This window comes from Humulus lupulus, chromosome 7, assembly GCF_963169125.1.
Source record: "Humulus lupulus chromosome 7, drHumLupu1.1, whole genome shotgun sequence".
In the NCBI taxonomy this organism is placed as follows: domain Eukaryota; kingdom Viridiplantae; phylum Streptophyta; class Magnoliopsida; order Rosales; family Cannabaceae; genus Humulus; species Humulus lupulus.
The window spans coordinates 188,884,308-188,907,550 of record NC_084799.1 but is presented as its reverse complement, the minus strand read 5'-3'; the positions used below and the strand labels follow the sequence as shown (position 1 = coordinate 188,907,550).

General features: G+C 37.2%; 1 protein-coding gene across 1 annotated transcript; it reads right to left on the bottom strand.

Moving 5' to 3' along the window:
* Positions 1-945: 945 nt before the first annotated feature.
* Positions 946-12,249, bottom strand: LOC133792462 (uncharacterized). Its single transcript, XM_062230370.1, has 3 exons — positions 11,153-12,249; positions 1,139-1,616; positions 946-984 (listed from the first exon to the last, which is right to left on the bottom strand). The coding sequence occupies exons 1-3, from the start codon at positions 12,247-12,249 to the stop codon at positions 946-948; spliced, it is 1,614 nt and encodes a 537-aa protein (XP_062086354.1).
* Positions 12,250-23,243: the final 10,994 nt, after the last annotated feature.

Sequence of the window (23,243 nt, the reverse complement as noted above, 5' to 3'; positions counted from 1 at the left end):
TTCCAAAAAATCTCAGTCAATTGAGTCATACGCCTTGCTAATATCAATCTTCATAAGACACCGAGGGGAAATATTTTTCCTAGTGTATCCTTTAAGTAAGTCTTGAAGAATAAGCACATTATGAGGAAGAGAGTGATGCTTGATAAAAGCCCCCTGATTCTGACTAATCAATGAAGGAAGAACAGATTTTAGCCTATTGCACAACATTTTGGATATGCATTTGTATATAGTATTGCAACCAGCAATAGGTCTAAAATCAGTAGCATTTACTGGTTGATCCACTTTCGGGATTAGAGATATGAGCGTATTGTTTATGGACTGAGGAATGCAAGCTAAGTCAAAAAACTCAAGGACAGCGAATGCAATTTCCTTGCCAATATCCTTCCATAATGCTTTGAAAAATCCCGCCCCATACCCATCCGGACCTGGGATTTTAAGAGAATGGATACTAAACATAGCTGCTTTAACCTCAAGGACAGTGAACGGCTTGATCAAACTCAGCTGGGCTTCACTACTCAACACCGAACCATAACCAATAGCTTGAACATACCCGTAGCTTGGCTAGCTGTACCCAGAAAACTCTTAAAATGCTGTAGAAAGTGACTAGTAACTTTAGTATAATCATCCACAACATGCCCTTCATCAGAAACATAGGACACAATCCTATTAGCTAACTTCCTCTTCTTTAAACTAGCATTAAAAAACGAAGAGTTGTCATCCCCAAAGCGTAACCAGTCTATTTTGCTCTTTTGGTAGAGGAAACTAGCATACAATCGCTCCTGCCTCTTAAAATCCAGAAAAGCTTCACGATCCTCATGACACAACCTACTATTGGATGGATCAGCAAAGCAGTTAGAATGGGCCTGTTGATATAATCTTTTGCTTCTCTCATAGTTACAAGCTACATCCCCCATTACCTTCTAGTTAAACACCTTCAAGACATGCTTAAGACGTGTAAGTTTCCAGCTGATTTGCTCTAAACCTCTGCCATTATACATTAACTTTTTCGACCAGTTAGCTAAAACTGTTTCCCTAAATTGAGGATGAGATATCCACATGTTGTAAAATTGAAATGGCTTCACCCCAACCCTTAGAGCAGGAAGATGTTTTATCATAATAAAAGAATGATCTGACCAACCTCCCATTGAGAACAAGCAAAGACTAAAGGGTATTCTTCCAGCCAAGCTTCATTAACAAAAACCCTATCCAACTTGGAAAAAATACGAGCCCCTCCTTCTTGATTATTAGACCAAGTGTAAAATGACCCCATAATCTTCATTTCCTCAACTAAACCAAGATCAAGCCACTGTCTAGCATCCTCCATTTCTTTCACTGTGATAGGTCTGCCTCCCATTCTATCATTCGGAGCAAAAACAACATTAAAATCCCCAAGTATAATCCAAGGTTTAAGAGGCCAATGCAAATGGGACAAATCATTCCATAAAGTTCTCCTAGTCTCCAAACTATTAGAGCCATAAACAATTGTAAGACAAAAACTAGGTTTATTGTATAATCTAACTTGACAGTGTAAGAATTGGGCACTGTCCTGGATCACATCAATATGCACCAACTTAGCATTCCAAATCAATAAAATTCTACTCTCCAATGAATCACAACTGTAATACTCCCAACCAAAAAAGTAGAACTCATAACTTCTTTTATTTTCGCTCCCTTGATTTTAGTTTCAAGAAGAGCCCCAATCCCAACTTTATTCAACCTACAAACATCAAGAACCATCTTCTGTTTATTCAGCTTATTCAGCCCTCTAACATTCCAACTCATTATGTTGGTGCAATCCATATGTAACGCCTTGGATAACCAAGACCGTTACACTGTGTGTTTTAAAATAGTGCAAGACTTGCTAATCAAGTCATTTAAACAAAGCGTGAATTCAACATCGTCAACAGATTAAGAATAAAAGATTTTGGTCACAAACAGGCTGTTTTCATTTAAAATGACGGTTTAATACATAGAAACTTGAAACAGGGTTTAGATGACTTAATTACAGCAAATTTCTAGAGTCACAAAATAATTCAGGCCACTCTAATGGCAAAAGACACATTTTAGGTTTCCGTCCCTGTACAATCCCTCGACCGTGGCGGCCGAGCAGCTGACAATGTACACCTCGCCCCCAGAGCTCTCCAACTCATGGTTGACTCAGCCTACCCTTGCTTTTACCTGCACCACGTAGCACCCGTGAGCCAAGGCCCAGCAAGAAAGTATGATAATATAGCAAGATCAACATCATTTATCAAATATCCCACAATGCACAACCAGGAATTCAACATTTCATAACATTTATCTAATCAGTGATAACATACAACAGATTCATAGTTTGTCATCCAAACAGCCAACAAATCATGTTCAAAGCACAATACTCACGATCATAATCAACAGATTATCACATCATCACATGATATTCAGGGTTAGCGCCCTTAGTCGCACCCTCTATTTAGCACACTGTCTTCGGCTCTCTTGGGCCGCCCCCAGTGTAATACTCACCGACTCCGGCCAGCTTAACCGAGCTCAGTGATAGATAAGCTGCCTCAGCTACCAGTGGCTGAGCCGCGCCCTGTGCGCAAGTATTGATTCCGACACTCTTAGGCCGGTTATCGCATGTCCCATGGCATAATAATACCATCTCATGACATGATATACAAATATAGGGAGCTCTTAGTCCCATCGTGTCCACATGGTTAATCACATTCACATAACAATGCATACAAACATAGGGAACACTTAGTCCCAACCTAGCCACATAATCAGGTGCAGCTTTCTTACCTTTGTCTTTCAAACGAGCTAGTTATAAGCGATGTTCCTTGAGCGCGATCCGATCCCCGAGCCCTAGCTTAGCACCTAGTCACAACCAAGATAAAGGTTACCATTAACAATCTTAAATGAGCTTCTAAACCAAGTTCTAGTCCTCGAAACATTGAACTTCACCAAATATGGTAAAAGACTCAACCCCGAGCACCCTAGGTTAAATTCCCAAGCCTAAATTCTCAAAATCACAAAATCCCTTAAGCGCCGCGGCATGGGCCATCCATGCCGCGGCATGGCCCCTGACAGAACCCTCCATGGGCACAAAAACAGGTAAGGGCCGCGGCATTGCTTGGACCATGCCGCGGCCCGCCCTCCTTCCTCAGCATGCCACAACATCGAAGGGCCGCGGCTCACCAAGAACCATGCCGCGGCCCGACCCTTCGAACCCAGAAAAAAACCACCATTTTCAATCTCTAAACCTCACCTAAAACCATCCTAAAGCCCCCAACTCAAAACCAATTAATAATAACAACATTATAATGATTTAGACAACACAACCCAACCAAAAATCCAGCCTAAGACTCACCAAAATCCCAATTCCAACTTCTGAAATTTCAAACCCACAAACTCAAAACCAGCCATGAAAACTCTCAAATTCAACCATCAAACTTCAAATTAATCCTTACCTCAGCTGTAGAATCGTTCTAGCATCCAACCAGCTTCAAGCCCTTCAACTCCTCAGGTTCATATCCCTTTATTCCATCCAAAACTCAAACTTAAAAACTATCTCCTTAAAACCCAGAAATTCACATCAGAAAACCTTAAAACTTACCTCAATTGACTGGCTTAATTCTGCTAGTTCTTCAAGCTTCACCAAAGTCCCTAGCCCCAAGCTCCATCCTGAGCTTGCTCTAGAATTCCAGCTCCAAAACCCACAAGAAATGGTGAAGAGATGCCCCAGCCGAATGAGAGAGAGTGAGATAACTCTAAGTGTTCTGTTTTCCTTTCTTTCCTTCTTCTTTTCTTTTCCTTAAGTTTCTAAGTTTATCTACAACCTCCACTAACATAAAAAAGCAGAACATAGCCTAACCTTAAGTAAGCCAAATGACCACCTTGCCCTCCCAATAATAACTAAACCTTTAAACATTCTAAGGGCATTTTAGTCATTGCTCCCGATTCCCACTAATTCCTCAAGTGTCTTAAATATTTACCACTTAATTCCCGATACCTAACTAATCTCCAAATATATTCCTCGATGTTAAAAAAAATAGACTCCAATATGCTCACTGAATTCCCGTTTATACCCCTAGGCTCACCCCGAGCCGGGTATAAATCCCCGCCATGACTTTTTCGCTAATTTGCTCACTAGGATCGTCTCAAGTCGCAGATCACAGATATATCCACATAATAATGTGGTCTCAACTTTAGCTTACCAATATATACACAAGTATGCAATTACGCTCTCAATGAGCCAAATTACCATATTACCCTCACAGCAGAGTATATAGCCCCATGCATGCCTTTATCATCATATAATAATATGACCCACATAATCATGCATATAATCATATAATAGCACAATAAATCAATTATGGCCCTCCCGACCTCCTAATCAAGGTCCTAAACCTTATTAGGGAATTTGGGTCGTTACAACTATCCCCTCCTTACAGAAATTTCGTCCTCAAAATTTTATCTGAACTGCCCGGAACACCACTTCCACACAACTGATTCCAGCTATCCCGGTCATTCCTTGACCCTACCATTTCTAGTGTGTTACCTTAACTCGAGGTACAATCTTATTCCCCAGAATCTCATTCTTTCAATCCCATGATTGAACCGGTCACTCCACATGGATTATCTTCATCTTTATCTGTAGATCCTTATCAATCAACACATGGGTTTCTCCAACCCATGCTCTAATCTTTTAATAATCTCAATGATCCCCTGATCTACCTCCAGATCCAAATACAACATATCACTTATCTCATTCCAACGAAGGGATGATATACAATCCTTCTTATATTCCATTTTATCAAGTGTTCTTCCAATAACTGGATAACTCCCTTTCTCTTTGATTTACCATTAGTCTGTAAATAATAAAACTCATCAGATTCCGATTATCTGTTCATCGCCTTTCTTAATCCTCCCAAGACCTGAGAGTAAGATAAAGTCCTTGTTCAATGAAATTAACTCTGAATTCCATGGAGGCTTACCACCCATCTCGCTCGAAGTTCTGAATACTGGTCAGCTGTTTAAATTATCCTTACTGATAAAAGCAAGTTCTCCCCAGATGCTGATCCATGATGACCCAACCGTCTTGGCAGTCTCTCTGCGATACCTATCACGATATTTCCTTATTCTCATTATAGCATACTCAAAGGCTGCGATGCCTATCACGAACTGCTATCAGGTTAAGAATTTTGTTCCTCATTCATTATATTCCTCTCTACCTAGGCCTCCAATACAAAACCTTCAAATTATTATACCTTTTCATAATGTCTGGGCGAGAAGACCAAGAGAGTAGTATGAGATTCATCCAGAATTTCCATGTAATTTCGGTGTCCACCAGAGTCCAGATTTGGTCCTTATATCACGATAAACTTATACGTAACACTGTAGAATCCTTAGCTAACTCAATCAAGACTTGCCTTTAATTCCTTTTATCTGGGATTTCCTTAACTGTCGTTCTTGTTCCTGTATACAATAATAATTCCAAGTATCCACTGACTATTAAGCCTACTAGAAACTCCACCCTAGTTCTAGTCGGATCCTTTAACCAACATCATGCATAGACCATCACTTCATCCTGTCTTGAGGTGTCAAAGCAACATAGCAACCGTTTCTAATCTGTACAAAGACGTGGAACTCAACCCAACTACATGTACCATCATGCTTGCCTAGGGAAACTCTTACTTCCAAGGCATTCTTCAACCTTAACAAAGTTCTAACCAGAATACATCACTGTGCCGTCGATCAAGACAATTACAAGTCCAATTCAGATAATCTTTGGATACTCTTTCCCCCTATTTCACAAAACAGTTTGACATTGACCAAACTCTCAACACATAACTCAGCATCCTTAGTGCCATTATCTAATGTAATAGCAACCTCCTACCTATCTTCTTCCCTGATCTCCAACTGGTAATAACCAGGTCAGAGATCCCTAACTGCACCCGATCTTTAGCTGGTAAAAACCAGATCAAAGATCCTTAACTATTCCTGATCTCTATCTGGTATTAACCAGATCAAAGATCCTTCCTGAGGAACGTCATCCTACTTAACCATTGAGACCTTAACTCTCACCGCTTTGTTAAATCATTCAATATAGCGTCTTAGATTTAATTCTATCACTGACACCAATCTCATCACCATTCCATCTCTTTACGCAGACGTACTTCTTGACAAATTTCTTGGATACTCATATGGAATCCCACAAACTAATCCAGTCTGTCTTGCTCCACTGATACAATTCAAGTAGTATTCATCATACTAGCTAAAGTTCTAACCTTTCCCTTGCAACATATTTCCCACTCCAGGTACCAATATTAACCACTGTGGGGATCTCCCCTTTTAAACTCAAGAGTTACTGCTCCTTTCTTACAACCCATCACTGTTCCCCATACTTGACGAACTCTTCATACTCAATAACCTTACGTTATGACTGTCTTCGAGGATACTCCAAGTAGTAGCTGATATGTTCATTGATCTTAGTGTGCTTCCAATCAAATCTCTTCTCTTCCTGTAGCTGAATCTTGAATACCTTTGAAGAACGAAGTTAATACCTTCTGAAGCCTTACATCTGACCCTGCTGCTTCAGTCGCGATATCATCAGTATAGTAGTCGTTCATGTTCTACCTCTAGTTGGGGAGTGGTTTACCCTATTACCAGTGAATCTGAATACAACCCATCCATGTCATTTCTCTATTCTCTGTCTGTCAGACTTGCCCATGTTATTGAAGTACCAAGCGATTAGGAATCCTTACTGTTAATACATCACACCCCTCTCGGTACAAGTAATAATTCCTGAGATGTCTCTTTCCTTGATCCTTATCTAGTAATAACCAGATCGATAATCAATTCCTGAAGACATTGTCCTGTCTTGTAACGAGGCATTTAAACTCTTCATCCCTAACAGGCAACATCTACAAGTCCCACGACACAATACTCTACCCAATTCACTTATAAGTCGCATACTTCTCCAGGTGACTCAATAATTCCTTAAGCCAACCTAATATCATCCCTCATTGCGTCCCCGATACCAACTCCTTCCATACCCAAGTTCCAAGTTGTGCCCGAAAACTGCATTCTCATCTACATTCCTATTGACTAATTTAATTCCCATTCAGTCCAATCAATATACTTCAAGAGATACTCATGACTGTCCAGGGTTGTCCCTTATATAACATATTAACTTTCCTCAACAAATACCCATCTGAATCCTTCCTAATAAATGCACAACACCAAATCCTTTCAGCTCTTTTTCCCAACCAAAGCAAAGGCTATACAATCCACTGGTCACTTCTGAAAAACTAACCTTGGGCTTTAAATGAGTATAGTATCCCAGTCTTCCTTGCCTCAATGACCAACCTGTACACTGAACCCCTTTCCTGTCCAAACCAGGAGCCATAAAACCACCAAAGGTTCTCATTCTTCCAATCACCGAGTAGCCACACTTACTACATTTCCACGAATGAAAATATCATCACCTGTATTCTTTTCATCTTAGATAATGAGGCCCTCTCTCTACTGCCCAAGCACAGACAACCATCTCAGAGTTTAACTCGCAAATGACTTATCATCTCCGACTTCATCCATTTTTACCATAACCCAAAGTGGATCGACCAACCCACCAAACTTGGCAATACATACCACCGTTATCTTGCCACTTTCGACACCCTTTTGCCACAACTACCTAGTATGGCTACTTTGTCCTAATTTATCCTTCTCATGTTACTAAGAACAGGATTAGCCACACTCATTCATTAATTGATTCCTGAACAAACCCAAACCTTCCTCAAAACTAGAGAATAAGACTTCCGTACAATAATTCTTGTTTGTTCCTCCTCAGTAACTTGCCTTTTTCATCCATCCAATCCATTCTATCAGACCTCACAGCCTGACTCATATATCAGCAAACATCTGCTGCGAATCTTAAGGGCAGGTGGAGGAGTCCAACCCCCAACTGTCATCTTCTATCCTTACCAAAACCAAAACTGAATCCAATTGACCATTCTCAATACATACACCCTGAATTAATCTGTCTTCACCAACTAAATTTCTCAGCCCTGACGTTTATACCCAAAACCATCCCAAGGGCAAATCCAAATAATCATAACAATCAAACTCACATAAAGCATATCAAACACCCATATTATACATAAATTATCAAATTCCTTTACCACTAGATGCGTTCATACCTTTTATGCCCTCCATGCCAAGAAGCATGTATATCATATAAGTTCAATTTAAACATATAATAACCTGCAATCCATATATCATCATTATCCATGTATTCATCCACATGCAAGAGCAATGCTAAACAGCATGCCTTAATAGCATCACACAGCAGTCAAGGGCCAGGCCCTATCAGTATCTCATGCTCCCTATTAATCATACAAATTAATACACCCATGTTTTACTCAAGCACTTAAGCATACAATTTAATGTATTCCACTACAAACCCTTGAGTCGAGCTTGTCTTTAGCGGCGAGTGTACATGTCCAGCTAATCTTCAGGAACCCATAAACCCAGATGGCTCTGATACCAAGTTGTAACGCCCTGGATAACCAAGACCGTTACACTGTGTGTTTTAAAATAGTGCAAGACTTGCTAATCAAGTCATTTAAACAAAGCGTGAATTCAACATCGTCAACAGATTAAGAATAAAAGATTTTGGTCACAAACAGGCTGTTTTCATTTAAAATGACGGTTTAATACATAGAAACTTGAAACAGGGTTTAGATGACTTAATTACAGCAAATTTCTAGAGTCACAAAATAATTCAGGCCACTCTAATGGCAAAAGACACATTTTAGGTTTCCGTCCCTGTACAATCCCTCGACCGTGGCGGCCGAGCAGCTGACAATGTACACCTCGCCCCCAGAGCTCTCCAACTCATGGTTGACTCAGCCTACCCTTGCTTTTACCTGCACCACGTAGCACCCGTGAGCCAAGGCCCAGCAAGAAAGTATGATAATATAGCAAGATCAACATCATTTATCAAATATCCCACAATGCACAACCAGGAATTCAACATTTCATAACATTTATCTAATCAGTGATAACATACAACAGATTCATAGTTTGTCATCCAAACAGCCAACAAATCATGTTCAAAGCACAATACTCACGATCATAATCAACAGATTATCACATCATCACATGATATTCAGGGTTAGCGCCCTTAGTCGCACCCTCTATTTAGCACACTGTCTTCGGCTCTCTTGGGCCGCCCCCAGTGTAATACTCACCGACTCCGGCCAGCTTAACCGAGCTCAGTGATAGATAAGCTGCCTCAGCTACCAGTGGCTGAGCCGCGCCCTGTGCGCAAGTATTGATTCCGACACTCTTAGGCCGGTTATCGCATGTCCCATGGCATAATAATACCATCTCATGACATGATATACAAATATAGGGAGCTCTTAGTCCCATCGTGTCCACATGGTTAATCACATTCACATAACAATGCATACAAACATAGGGAACACTTAGTCCCAACCTAGCCACATAATCAGGTGCAGCTTTCTTACCTTTGGCTTTCAAACGAGCTAGTTATAAGCGATGTTCCTTGAGCGCGATCCGATCCCCGAGCCCTAGCTTAGCACCTAGTCACAACCAAGATAAAGGTTACCATTAACAATCTTAAATGAGCTTCTAAACCAAGTTCTAGTCCTCGAAACATTGAACTTCACCAAATATGGTAAAAGACTCAACCCCGAGCACCCTAGGTTAAATTCCCAAGCCTAAATTCTCAAAATCCCAAAATCCCTTAAGCGCCGCGGCATGGGCCATCCATGCCGCGGCATGGCCCCTGACAGAACCCTCCATGGGCACAAAAACAGGTAAGGGCCGCGGCATTGCTTGGACCATGCCGCGGCCCGCCCTCCTTCCTCAGCATGCCACAACATCGAAGGGCCGCGGCTCACCAAGAACCATGCCGCGGCCCGACCCTTCGAACCCAGAAAAAAACCACCATTTTCAATCTCTAAACCTCACCTAAAACCATCCTAAAGCCCCCAACTCAAAACCAATTAATAATAACAACATTATAATGATTTAGACAACACAACCCAACCAAAAATCCAGCCTAAGACTCACCAAAATCCCAATTCCAACTTCTGAAATTTCAAACCCACAAACTCAAAACCAGCCATGAAAACTCTCAAATTCAATCATCAAACTTCAAATTAATCCTTACCTCAGCTGTAGAATCGTTCTAGCATCCAACCAGCTTCAAGCCCTTCAACTCCTCAGGTTCATATCCCTTTATTCCATCCAAAACTCAAACTTAAAAACTATCTCCTTAAAACCCAGAAATTCACATCAGAAAACCTTAAAACTTACCTCAATTGACTGGCTTAATTCTGCTAGTTCTTCAAGCTTCACCAAAGTCCCTAGCCCCAAGCTCCATCCTGAGCTTGCTCTAGAATTCCAGCTCCAAAACCCACAAGAAATGGTGAAGAGATGCCCCAGCCGAATGAGAGAGAGTGAGATAACTCTAAGTGTTCTGTTTTCCTTTCTTTCCTTCTTCTTTTCTTTTCCTTAAGTTTCTAAGTTTATCTACAACCTCCACTAACATAAAAAAGCAGAACATAGCCTAACCTTAAGTAAGCCAAATGACCACCTTGCCCTCCCAATAATAACTAAACCTTTAAACATTCTAAGGGCATTTTAGTCATTGCTCCCGATTCCCACTAATTCCTCAAGTGTCTTAAATATTTACCACTTAATTCCCGATACCTAACTAATCTCCAAATATATTCCTCGATGTTAAAAAAAATAGACTCCAATATGCTCACTGAATTCCCGTTTATACCCCTAGGCTCACCCCGAGCCGGGTATAAATCCCCGCCATGACTTTTTCGCTAATTTGCTCACTAGGATCGTCTCAAGTCGCAGATCACAGATATATCCACATAATAATGTGGTCTCAACTTTAGCTTACCAATATATACACAAGTATGCAATTACGCTCTCAATGAGCCAAATTACCATATTACCCTCACAGCAGAGTATATAGCCCCATGCATGCCTTTATCATCATATAATAATATGACCCACATAATCATGCATATAATCATATAATAGCACAATAAATCAATTATGGCCCTCCCGGCCTCCTAATCAAGGTCCTAAACCTTATTAGGGAATTTGGGTCGTTACACCATACTTGTCTGGTGTGGTTGGGAATGTAGATGCTGGTTTCTGACACTCTTGGAGTACACTAAACTGGTTCATGATCTGCTTAGTTAAAGTCTGGACTCCTTGCCTCTTAACTCTAGTAGTTTTCGGAGAAATCCAATGAGCCTCTACAGGATTAGTGTATGGCTGAATAACAGCTAATTGAGTAGCATTTATCTGATGAACTGAACCAGAAGCAATCAGACTTACAGGTTTCTCAGCCTCAGGATGCTCATAATTCAGGTGGACAGGCTTCTCTACCTCAGGTTGTCCTGCATTCGGATTGCCAGGTTTTTCTTCCTTATGCTTCAATTCTTTCTGCCTACAAACAGCTTCAGAGACATACTTACACGATGTTACTGAGTGTCCCAATTCCTTACAATTAGTACATTTTGTTAGCAACCATTCATAGTCTATAAGTTGTTCTATAATTTGACCCTTCTCATTGAAATAGCTAATGAATTTCAGAAGAGTATTAGCTATCTCCATCTCAACTAAGATACAAGCAAATTTTATCATTGACCGATCCTTGGTTATTTTGTCAATCATTATAGGCTTACCTATTGTGCTAACAAGAGCACTCAAACAATTCACTCCCCAGTATTTCATTCCTAGATGAGGTAACCGGATCCACACAGGCACTGATTTAATGGACTTCAAGGATTCTATATCAGTAGTCCATGGACGAAGAACAACTGGTTTCTTATCAAAATGCACCACACCTGACTCCAAAATCATATCACGCGTTGCTTCATCTCTGAATTTCACCATAGTAAAACCAACATTCATTCGGGCAACACTCACAATGCCAAGCTTACCCCAAATTCGTTTGATAAACCCTTCAAAAACTGCCAGAGGTGGATTAGCACCAATCACCACACATATCAAAGCAGATTTCCAGAATGAAGCTTCCACTTCAATCTCCTCCATATCCAATTTCGCAATTATCTGACCATCCTTCTGAAAAGGTTCCAAATAATGAAGCTTTGTACAACCATGTGATGGAAGTGTTTCCCGAAATTTAGCCCAGGTTTCCTTGGCTGATTCCTGGAAAGATTGCTCCTCAACCTCTGTAGCCCAAGTCATTTTATCATGGTCCTTGTCTAACTCGCAACCCTCCTTCGAATCATCGCCCAAATCCCTAACATCATGATCTTGTTCTTCTGTAATCCCCAAGCCTTCAATATCTTCTATCACAGATCGTTGTTGCTCATTATCTTCTCCATTGGATGAAGGGAGCTACGATGCAACGACTGGTTTTGCAAGCTTCGGTCCAGTTTTTCGCCTCCTCGCCATGGAAGAGAGAGAATCTGAGTATCACGCTTTTGTTAAGTCTATAATTTTCTTTTTAAGATACAAATTCTTAGGGATTTGCAAAAAATTATTTATTTGTTTGGCTTACAAATTTTACGTAGGTGATATTTCAAAAATGGGGTATTTTTTATAAATACTTATTTTTTATGATTCTTTTATATTTTTACGGTCCTTCATTTTTTTTTACATTTTTACTAACTAAAGTTTTCAAAAATACAAGTTTAATGTTTCAAAATTATAAAAATATGATTTATACTAAACATCAACCCACAAAACATAACGTTAAACAAACAACAAAAAAGCAACACGACAACAACCTCACAACAACACAATGCAATTTAAATGTTTATACTAAACATCAACACAGTGCAATTTTTACTAACTAAAGTTTTTAAAAAAACAATTTTAATGTTTCAAAATTATAAAAATATGATTCATACTAAACATCAACCCACAAAATATAACATTAAACAAATAACAAAAAAGCAACACGACAACAACCTCCCAACAACACAGTGCAACTCATTGCAGCTACAAAACAAAAAAACAACAACACAAAGACAACATCAAAACACTCATTCTTACATTTTAAAAAAGCAACACACTACAATACAATATCAAAGCAACAACTTAAATGCAACACGACAACAACCTCACAACATTACAGTGTTGAAAAGGCAATTAGACATTAATTCATTGCATTAACTCAAAATAAACTAAAAAACAACAAAAAAACAACCTCAAAACAATTTTTCCTTGGATTTTTAAATGTGTAAAAAATAAGCTAAAAATATGTCTCAAAACAACTAAACATATATCCAAAATAAACTAAGAAACAACGATTGGAAAACAACTAAACATTAACCCACTACATACTAACCCATTTTTTTTCCTTGCATTAAAATTATTTCAAATTAATAAATGGTTTATTTGCTTTAAAATTATTTCTTTTTCTTAGAACTCGAGCAAAACTTAGAGCTTTTTCTTGGTGATATTATTAACCCACTGTCAGCCCATACATAATAATTATATCTCATTGTATTTTCTTTTTGTTTGAACGTATGTATGGCATTAGTGGTTATTATCTCTCTAGATATATAGAATGAACTTTTCTCAAGCTCTTTTTTTTTAGTTTTTAAAGTACTTACCTATTGCATCAATAAAAAATAAACTACAAAATAACAAAAAAACAACATTGAAAAACTTATTGCTACATTCTAAAATGTGTCAAAAATAAACTCAAAATATGTCTCAAAATAACTAAACTAAAATACATAAATAAACTAAAAACATACCCAAAACAACTAAACTTATACCCATTACATCAACTCCAAATAAAAAAAAAACAACACAACAACAACCTAACCAAAATACACCAAAATTAATTTTAAAAAGTATAAATTCCCAAGGTACCCCAAAATAAACCACAAAATAACTAAAGATCACCTACAAGACAACACAAACAAATATAGTTTATTTAATCTTAAAATCAATCCAACTATACTAAATAATAAACCACATGATACCTCAACGTAGCATAACAAAAATTAGCACATGTGACAACAAAAAAGATATACACAAAATAATAAGTTACATTTGAAAATAATAACTACAGGTGACACAACAAATTTAACACATGTAGCAGCAATAAAAATGATTATATATGTTAGCTTTTTTAAATATACCATCACATAGAATTACTCTTTTATGTCTTTTCCGACTGGCTCACATTTCTATCATATATATATGTGTGTGTGTGTGTGTGTGTGTGTGAATATCACAACAGAGATTGTAGGGATTTTACTTATCTGCCCCTACACCAACAATCAGATTTGTTAGAATCACAAGGTCATTTATGACCTTTTAAACTTTACAAAGCACTCTACGTGTATGGACCAAGTTTAGCCACACACATATACAAACAGTAAGAAAACTATATCTATATTTATTCTCTAACTTTCTTTTTGTGCAGTGATTAACAACCTTCGATAAGCACTACAACTTCAAAAGAAAAATTAGGGATCCAAAGTCACAAACAATGGAAGATAAAAAATCAGATAAAGATTGCGAGGGAGAAGAGAAACAAACACAAGATTTATAGAGGTTCACCCCAAAAACAGGGGGCTACTTCCTCTTGGAGCTCACCTCAGAGTAAGCTCTTTATGCACTATATTGAAATGAGATTACAGCATCAATGGAGGAGTCCTTGTCAACAAGCTTCGACAGGTAAACCTCTTCTCTTCCTCTCATACAGGTATTTACTCTATCTTTCTGTATTTTACTTACAAAATTTCTTTCAAATCTGTCTAATCTTAAACTCTCTCTTTTCTTCTGTTCTCACACTCAAACACAAAGAAAAAACCTTCTCTCTCACTGGGTTACACGAAGACAAAACTGGAACTCTCTATCTCTCAGGTATTTCCTTTTTTTTTTCTCAATCTATTTTTAAACCTTTATCATAGTAGTATATATACAGTATGCCTTTGTCTGAGTTGTGGTTTAGTCAGTTAAAGAACTATAAAGAAAGGTTGTTGCTGATCTGTATAAGTTGTAAGTGATTTCTATTTCTCTTCTTGTTTCTATTTTTCTTGTACTGCTCATAAGGGAAATTTAATCAACAATTTCCAACCTAAATTTCCTTATGAGCTGATAAAAATAGTGCATCCTTCTATGAGGGTCCTAACTCAGTGAGATAATGGATTATCCTCCATTATCTATCCCTAACAAGTTCATGCAGTGATTGAACTTGGTTAGGGTTACTACTTTTGTTCCCATGTCAGCTGGGTTATCTTCTCTAGGAACTTTTTCTATGTGAACCTCCCCTTGAGTTACTTTGTCTCTTATGAAGTGGTATTTGATCTCAACATGTTTAGTTCTGTCATGGAATACTGGGTTCTTACATAGGTGTATGTAGCTTTGACTATCTGAGTGAATTGTAGGAGTCCCTTTAGGTAGCTTTAGTTCCTCCATTAAGCCTTTTATCTATATGGCCTCTTTAATAGCTTCTATAGTAGCAATATATTCTGATTTTGTAGTTGAAAAAGCAACCACTGACTGTAATTGTACTTTCCAGCTAACACAATTTCCCCCTATTAAGAAAAAATAAGCTGAGGTAGATCTCCCACTGTCTCTGTCACCAGCGTAGTTTGCATCACAATAGCCTTCAATTGTAGTTCTTGCCTGTTGAATATTATACACCAAACCAACTTTAGTTGACCCAACCAAATATCTAAATAGCCATTTCATAGCTTGCCAGTGTTCTTTTCCAGCGTTAGACATGTATTTACTTAGCACAGTTATTGCATATGCAAGTCGGATCTAGTGCACACCATTAGATACATAATAGAGCCTACTGCATTTTCATAAGGAAGCTTGCTCATGTAATCTTGATCTTCTTTATTCTTAGGACATTGTTCTTTAGAAAGTTGATGCTGATTTGTTATAGGCTGCTTTGTTAACTTAGCATCCTTCATTGAGAACCTCTCAATGATTTTGTGAATATAGTCTTCCTGGTTCATCATTAGCATTCCTTTTCCTCTGTCTCTTGATATGGTGATCCCTAATATCTTGGTAGCTATCCCAAGATCCTTCATCTCAAATTCAGATTTGAGTAAAACTTTTACCATGTAAACTTTAGACCTTTCCTTGCTAATAATTAGCATATCATCTACATACAACAGTAAGTAGATGACCTCATTAATTTGAGTCCCTTTAAAATATAAGCAAGTGTCAAAATAAATTCTTGTGAACCCTTGTTTTGTCATAAAGGCATCAAATCTCTTGTTCCATTGCCTAGGAGACTGTTTAAGTCCATACAACGACTTCATTAGCTTGCAAACTAGATCTCTTTTCCCTTTAAATTCGAATCCTTTAGGTTGCTCCATGTAGATGTCTTCCTCAAGTTCTCCATGTAAAAATGCCATAGTAACATTCATTTGGTCTATCTCCATGTTAAACTGAGTTGCTACAGGCAATATAATCCTTATAGTCTTATATTTTACCACTGGTGAAAATATTTCTGTGTAGTCAATCCCTTCCTTCTGTGTAAATCCCTTTGCCACTAATCTTGCTTTAAATCTCATTGGTTCTTCTTTGTTTCTACCTTCTTTAAGTTTGTACAGCCACTTGCATGCCACAACACTCTTTCCTTTAGGTTTGCTAGTAAGTTTCCAAGTTTGCTTTTTCTTCAGAGATTCCATTTCTTCCTCCATGGCATTGACCCATTTCTTTAAATCTTTGCTTGAAATTGCTTCTTCATATGTAACTAGTTCATTCATGTCATTGTCAGGAGTACTTACTAAAGCATAGGCACTGTTTTCATCCCAAATATTATAGCTGAATCTCTGTGTAGGCTTAGATGTTCTCTTAATTCTATCTTTGGTCAGCCGGTATTCTGTTAGGTTCTCCCCTTTATATTCAGCAATGTTTTCAGCTTCATTTTCAATCTGAATAGCAGCTTGTTCCACTTGAAATGGTTCCACCTGATTAGTATCAGGTTCTGGGTTTAAATGTTTCACCTGAATATTATCAGGTTGAAAAACTAATGTAGAACATGTAGGGTTAGTAACTTATATTCTTGCACTTGGGTTAGTATCAAATAAACATGGAAAAACACATTCTTGAAATATAATATCTCTACTTATAAGAGTTTTTAATCCCCCTTTTTCTTTAACCCATAATCTGTACCCTTTAACACCATCAGGGTACCCCAAGAATACACATTTTACTTCCCTAGGTTCCAACTTCCCAATACTTTGGTGTGTATAAGCTGCACAGCCAAAAACCCTTAAATTTGTTAGATCTGGTGGTTTCCCACACCATTTTTCTTCAAGTGTCTTAAGTTCTATGGCACTAGAGGGGCATATATTAATTAAATATGTTTCTGTCAAAACAGCCTCATCCCAAAACCCCTTCGATAAACCTGAGTTAATTAACATACACCTAGCCTTATTTAGTATAGTTCTATTCATCCTTTCAGCCGCCCCATTTTGTTGGGGAGTAAGTCTAACTGTTCTATGCCTTTGGATCCCATTTTCTTGACAGTAAGTATTCAATTGATCATTACAAAATTCTAAACCATTATCAGTTCTTAACACTTTGATTTTCCTATTTGTTTGGTTTTCTATTAGAATCTTCCAGTGAACAAATTTTTGGAAAGCTTCACTTTTATTTTTAAGTAAGAAAACCCAAACTTTTCTTGAAAAATCATCTATTATTGACATAAAATAAGAACAGCCCCCACGAGTATTAACCTTTTTAGGCCCCCATAAATCAGAATGTATATAGTCAAGAATGCCTCTAGATTTATGTATTCTAGCTTTAAATCTTAATCTATGATGTTTTCCAAGAATACAATATTCACAAAAATCAACTTTAGTTACCTTATCTTTACCTAATAGTTACTGTTCACTTATGATTTGTAAGCCTTTTTCACTGATGTGTGCCAATCTTCTATGCCATAGTATTGCATTAATGTCCTAGGGGTTGCTGGCTACTGCATTGTTGCATTTTGTGATTGGTTCACCTTGTAAATAATATAACCCTTCATTCTTGTAGCCTTTCATTATCACCATAGCACCTTTATTGAACTTCATGGTACCTGAATCAATCTTACTTACAATACCCAAGTCATCTAGAACACTAATAGAAATTAAATTTCTGGATAAGTTAGGGACATACCTTACCCCTGTCAATGATCTTACCACTCCATCAAACATTTTAAAACTTACAGTGCCTGATCCTTCAATCTCACAAGTCTGGTCATTTCCAAGCACTACTTTTCCACCTCTTGATTTCCTGTAATCAACAAGAAAATCTTTATTATTAGTCATGTGAAAAGTACAACTTGAATCTAGGATCCAATCTTCTTTGAATGTAGATGCTGCCACATAAACTTCTCCACTGTCATAGCCATCACTAAGGTTTGCATTTTGGTGCTCTGACTTATGTCTTGATGAGTGGTAATCTGATTTTTATGAATTTGTATCCTGGCCTTCTATTTTGTTCTTGTTCTTTCTCTGTAAGAAATACCAGTCCCTTTTAAAATGCCCTGGTTTTCCACAATGAAAACACCCTTTAGAATCATTTGGAGTCTTTGAACTTGATCTTCCCCTTTCATAGCTGTTGTGGTTTTTATGGTGTCCCCTGCTATGACTTCTTCCTCTGTTGTGCCATGGATTTCTCTGATTGTTTCTCCCACTACTCAGATTTAGTTCTCCACTTGAACTTCCCATTTTCTCATTTTTCAACTTCAGATCTTTTGACTTTAAAGCTGAGATTACTTCTTCCAAAGTAATTTCAGTTCTGCCATATTTAATGGCATTTTTCACTTCTTTGTATGATTTAGGCAGAGAGTTGAGAATAATAATGGCCTGATTCTCATTACTTAATGCCTCCTCTTTTCCGGAATTTTCCAGCTCTATATGCATCCTTAGACCAAGTTTTGTTCAAGAGTCTTTGAATGACTCATCTTGAACCCAAAGACTCTCTCCTTCAAGAAAATTTTGTTTGTAAGTGATTTTTGCTAAAACTGTTCTTCCAATTTCTTCCAAATCTTTGCTGGAGTATCCTCATTGTCCACCAACCTGATAATAAAATCAGACAAGTTAAAAATCATTATACCAATGGCTGTTTCAAGAAATTATTCTTTTTGAGTTTTAGAAGTATTCTCGGGCCATACAATAGGGTCATCAAGAACCCTTAATAGTTTCTGTTGAGCCAACAATGCTCTGATTTTCTTCCTCCAAATCCTGTAATCCTCTGAGCCATCAAATTTGTCAATATCTAATTTAATGTTACTCCTATTGAATCAATTGGAAAGAAAACAATTAATCTTGCTAGAAATAACAAATCCTCTGATTTAGATCAACCAAGCACTTGATTAGTCTTGCTGGTTTTCTTTTGTTCAGTCCTGAATCTTTGAGTGCCTCCCTATGATTGCTGAATTCTCCAGCCAAGAACCTGGCTCTGATACCACTGTAGGGATTTTACTTAACTGCCCCTACACCAACAATCAAATTTGTTAGAATCACAAGGTCATTTATGACCTTTTAAACTTTACAAAGCACTCTACGTGTATGGACCAAGTTTAGCCACACACATATACAAACAATAAGAAAACTTTATCTATATTAATTCTCTAACTTTCTTTTTGTGCAGTGATGAATAGCCTTCGATAAGCACTACAACTTTAGAATAAAAATAAGGGCTCCAAAGTCATGAATAATGGAAGATCAAAAATCAGATAAAGATTGCGAGGGAGAAGAGAAACAAACACAAGATTTATAGAGGTTCACCACAAAAACAGGGGGCTACTTCCTCTTGGAGCTCACCTCAGAGTAAGCTCTTTATGCACTATATTGAAATCAGATTACAACATCAATGGAGGAGTCCTTGTCAACAAGCTTCGACAGGTAAACCTCTTCTCTTCCTCTCATACAAGTATTTACTCTATCTTTCTGTATTTTACTTACAAAATTTCTTTCAAATCTGTCTAATCTCTAACTCTCTCTTTTCGTTAGTTCTCACACTCAAACATAAAGAAAAAACCTTCTCTCTCACTGGGTTACACGAAGACAAAACTGGAACTCTCTTTCTCTCAGGTATTTCTTTTTTTTTTCTCAATCTATTTGTAAACCTTTATCAGAGTAGTATATACATAGTATGCCTATGTCTAAGTTGTGGTTTAGTCAGTTAAAGAACTGTAAAGAAAGGTTGTTGCTGATCTGTATAAGTTGTAACTGATTTCTATTTCTCTTCTTGTTTATGTTTTTCTTGTACAACTCATAAGGGAATGTAATCAACAGAGATGATGAGTAGAACTTTCAACTCAATACCAACGTGTGTGTATATATATATATAAATATATTGCGCACTAGTCTTAATGAAGTAAAAACCCATTGTTATTCTTGGTTGTACATCTTCACCCTGAACGAACACAAATCTGATGAGGCATGAAGGAGAGAAGCATCATCTCCATTATCAACTAAAGCTTTGTAGACACTCTTTATTGAAAACAGAAACTTGGGCTTAGAATTAAAAATCTGCCTTTAATACTCATTAGATTGTATATTCTGTCCACTCGCCCAAATTTATGAAATCGACCCTGACTCCGATGATGATGAAGAAGTTGTCCATCTAGCCACAGAGAGCGATCGAGTAAGGAGGAGGAAGTCAGCGGCGACCATTCACACAGAGTTAGATCTCCAGTACCGTTGCCATCTTTGGTAGCTCAGTCTCATGGAAACTGTAAAATTGAAAGAAAAATAGTGAAAACGTACGAATGAAAAAAAAAAACCCACCTCATCGTATAAATGAAAATATTTCATGTAATTTGGTGTATTATGTAAATATCTCTAATTTTTTTGCCATTTTCTCTCTCAAAAAAGAAATTAATTTATCTTTCACATATAACATAAAAATGATATAAAAATAAATAAATTGAAACCAAATTACAATTACAATTACATTTACCATTTATTGTGAATGTATTTGCCTAAAAGATACACTGTTCTTGAGAATTGACCCAAAATAGATTTCGTTTGCTTAGAATTTAAAAAATATATATATATATGTATGGTTGTTGTCTTCTTCTTTCCCTTTATGTCTTCCTTCATTAATGAATGAACAAATTTCGGCTTCTCAATTTCAAGGTATTTATCTCTAATGAATTTAAAGATTTCTGAAGGTTTCCTCCTCGAATATATGTTTATGCCTCAATGCGGATGGAAAAATGTTAGTCAAACATATCCTTGGGGCTCCACGTGTTGTGAATGTTTAGGAATTCTTAGATTTTCGTAATTCTCTTATTTTGGCAAGATTCATACTTTCTTGTACGTCTTCCAGCCTTGGCATGATTGATTCTAGCAATGCACTTGACAAACTTCTCAATTTTTCTCTGTCATCGAGCCTAAGCTTGATAAACTCTATTCTAGAATCAATCATCGGGCGAGGGAGGGGGGTTAGAGGTGCGAAGACACCTTGGTTAGTAACAAAATAGACTTAGTTAGTTTGCTTTGGTGTAATGCCTCAATATATCGGGAATTACTTACGTGTAAAAATATTAGTTGAAACCAAAAGACCAGAAGAGTTGTAACATTCTAAAATTACCTAATAAGGCTTAGAGCCTTGATTAGAGGGTCATGATAACAATATACAGAATTATATGTTTATTTGATATATTTGATTGTGATTATGTGAGTTATATGATAATATAACTAATTGTGCATGTTTAGGGATATTAAATATGCATGTGGGCCTGTTTCTTATTAGAATGGCAACTTTCATAATTTAGCCCGTTAGGGGTATAATTGTATATATATATGTGTGTGTGTGCATATATGTGATATATGTATGAGACCACATTATTATGTGAGTTTATTTGAGTTTCTTGACACAAGACGATCTTTGGGAGCAAGTTAGCGGGAAAGTCACAACGTGTAACGCCCTAATTTCTCATAGATTATCGAGAACACCGCATTGGGTCATAATCATAAATATTACTCTTTATTTTATAAAAACTTAAAAATAAATACATGGATCCATGGTTTTATAAAAATAAAAATACTTGTCTTTAACATAAAAACGCGCAACATTTTAAAAAAACTTAAAAAAAATAATAATTTGGCCCGCTTGATCTTGCTCGACTATATGGTCCCCAACAAATACATCACGAAGCTCTTAGGTCTTACTCGCCAACGACCTTTCTATCCTTAATTACCTGAAATAACAACATCATAAGGAGTGAGCTTCTAAGCCCATTAAGGAAAATACAAACAAAGGGTTAGTCATGTAATCAAACATAAATTCACAAGAGTCATACAAACACAAACCTCTAGATGATATCATAACTTAAGTCATAATTCTAAATCATAATCTAAGTCATAAATCATAAATCATACTCTAAGTCATAGGTCATAGGTCATAGATCATAAATCATAACTATAGGTCATATATCATAATCATAACTAAAAATAACAAGTCAGATATAATAAAAATATAAGTGCTTATACAGGGGTGGCAATTAAGCCCCGGACAAAAGTCCGTCATACACCGGACATAGGTCCGTCATAAAGTTTTGGCAACAGAGCCTACCGGACATAGTCTGTCATACATCATTGGACACCTTAGGTCCAGCACACTTACCCATTTATTGTACCTGAAATGTTAGGTCATACAAACATAAATTATATCATACATCACATAAACTAGATCATAATACTAAAATATCTAATTTTCCTTACCAACACCGGGATAATTGAGAACAGATGCGAGACTTGGAACACTCCTAAAACCAGCAATAGAATAGTGAGTATTTCTAAAGGAAAGAGATGAAAAGAATAGAACTAAACCACCAAGAGAAAACTTACCGAAAAAACACCTTAAGTTCAAAGAACTTAAAAACCTAACCACAAACCATTAGAACCTGAATGAAAACTAAAGAAACTAAGGAACCAAACAGAATTGAACTTAAGAATAAGGGTACCTTTGCTAACCTTATAGATTGGCCTAACTCCAGTACCGAAATACTCTAATCCTCACTTCCCAAGTGTTTGATAAAACTTAAGAATGATAAAGCTTTTTTCCCAACCCAAGTGTTTATCACTCCTATGGTCTCACTAGCACCTTGGAGTCTGATCACAGCTGAAGAGTAAGTGAAAGGGCTGGGTACTAGGTCCTATTTATAGAGGTAAGGAGTGAAACTAACCCCATTTTGATTTGAATAAAAATAATATTTTTAATTGGAGATAATTGAATATTCGTCAATC

What these genes read in the sequence shown, in the direction of transcription:
- LOC133792462 (XM_062230370.1), bottom strand. Translation starts at nt 12,249, where the DNA reads ATGACTTGGGCTACAGAGGTTGAGGAGCAATCTTTCCAGGAATCAGCC. An exon ending in TTCCCAACCACACCAGACAA is followed by an intron (nt 1,617 to 11,152) that starts GTATGGTGTAAC and finishes GGAGTATTACAG; the next exon opens with TTGTGATTCATTGGAGAGTA. An exon ending in TTGCTTGTTCTCAATGGGAG is followed by an intron (nt 985 to 1,138) that starts GTTGGTCAGATC and finishes GTATAATGGCAG; the next exon opens with AGGTTTAGAGCAAATCAGCT.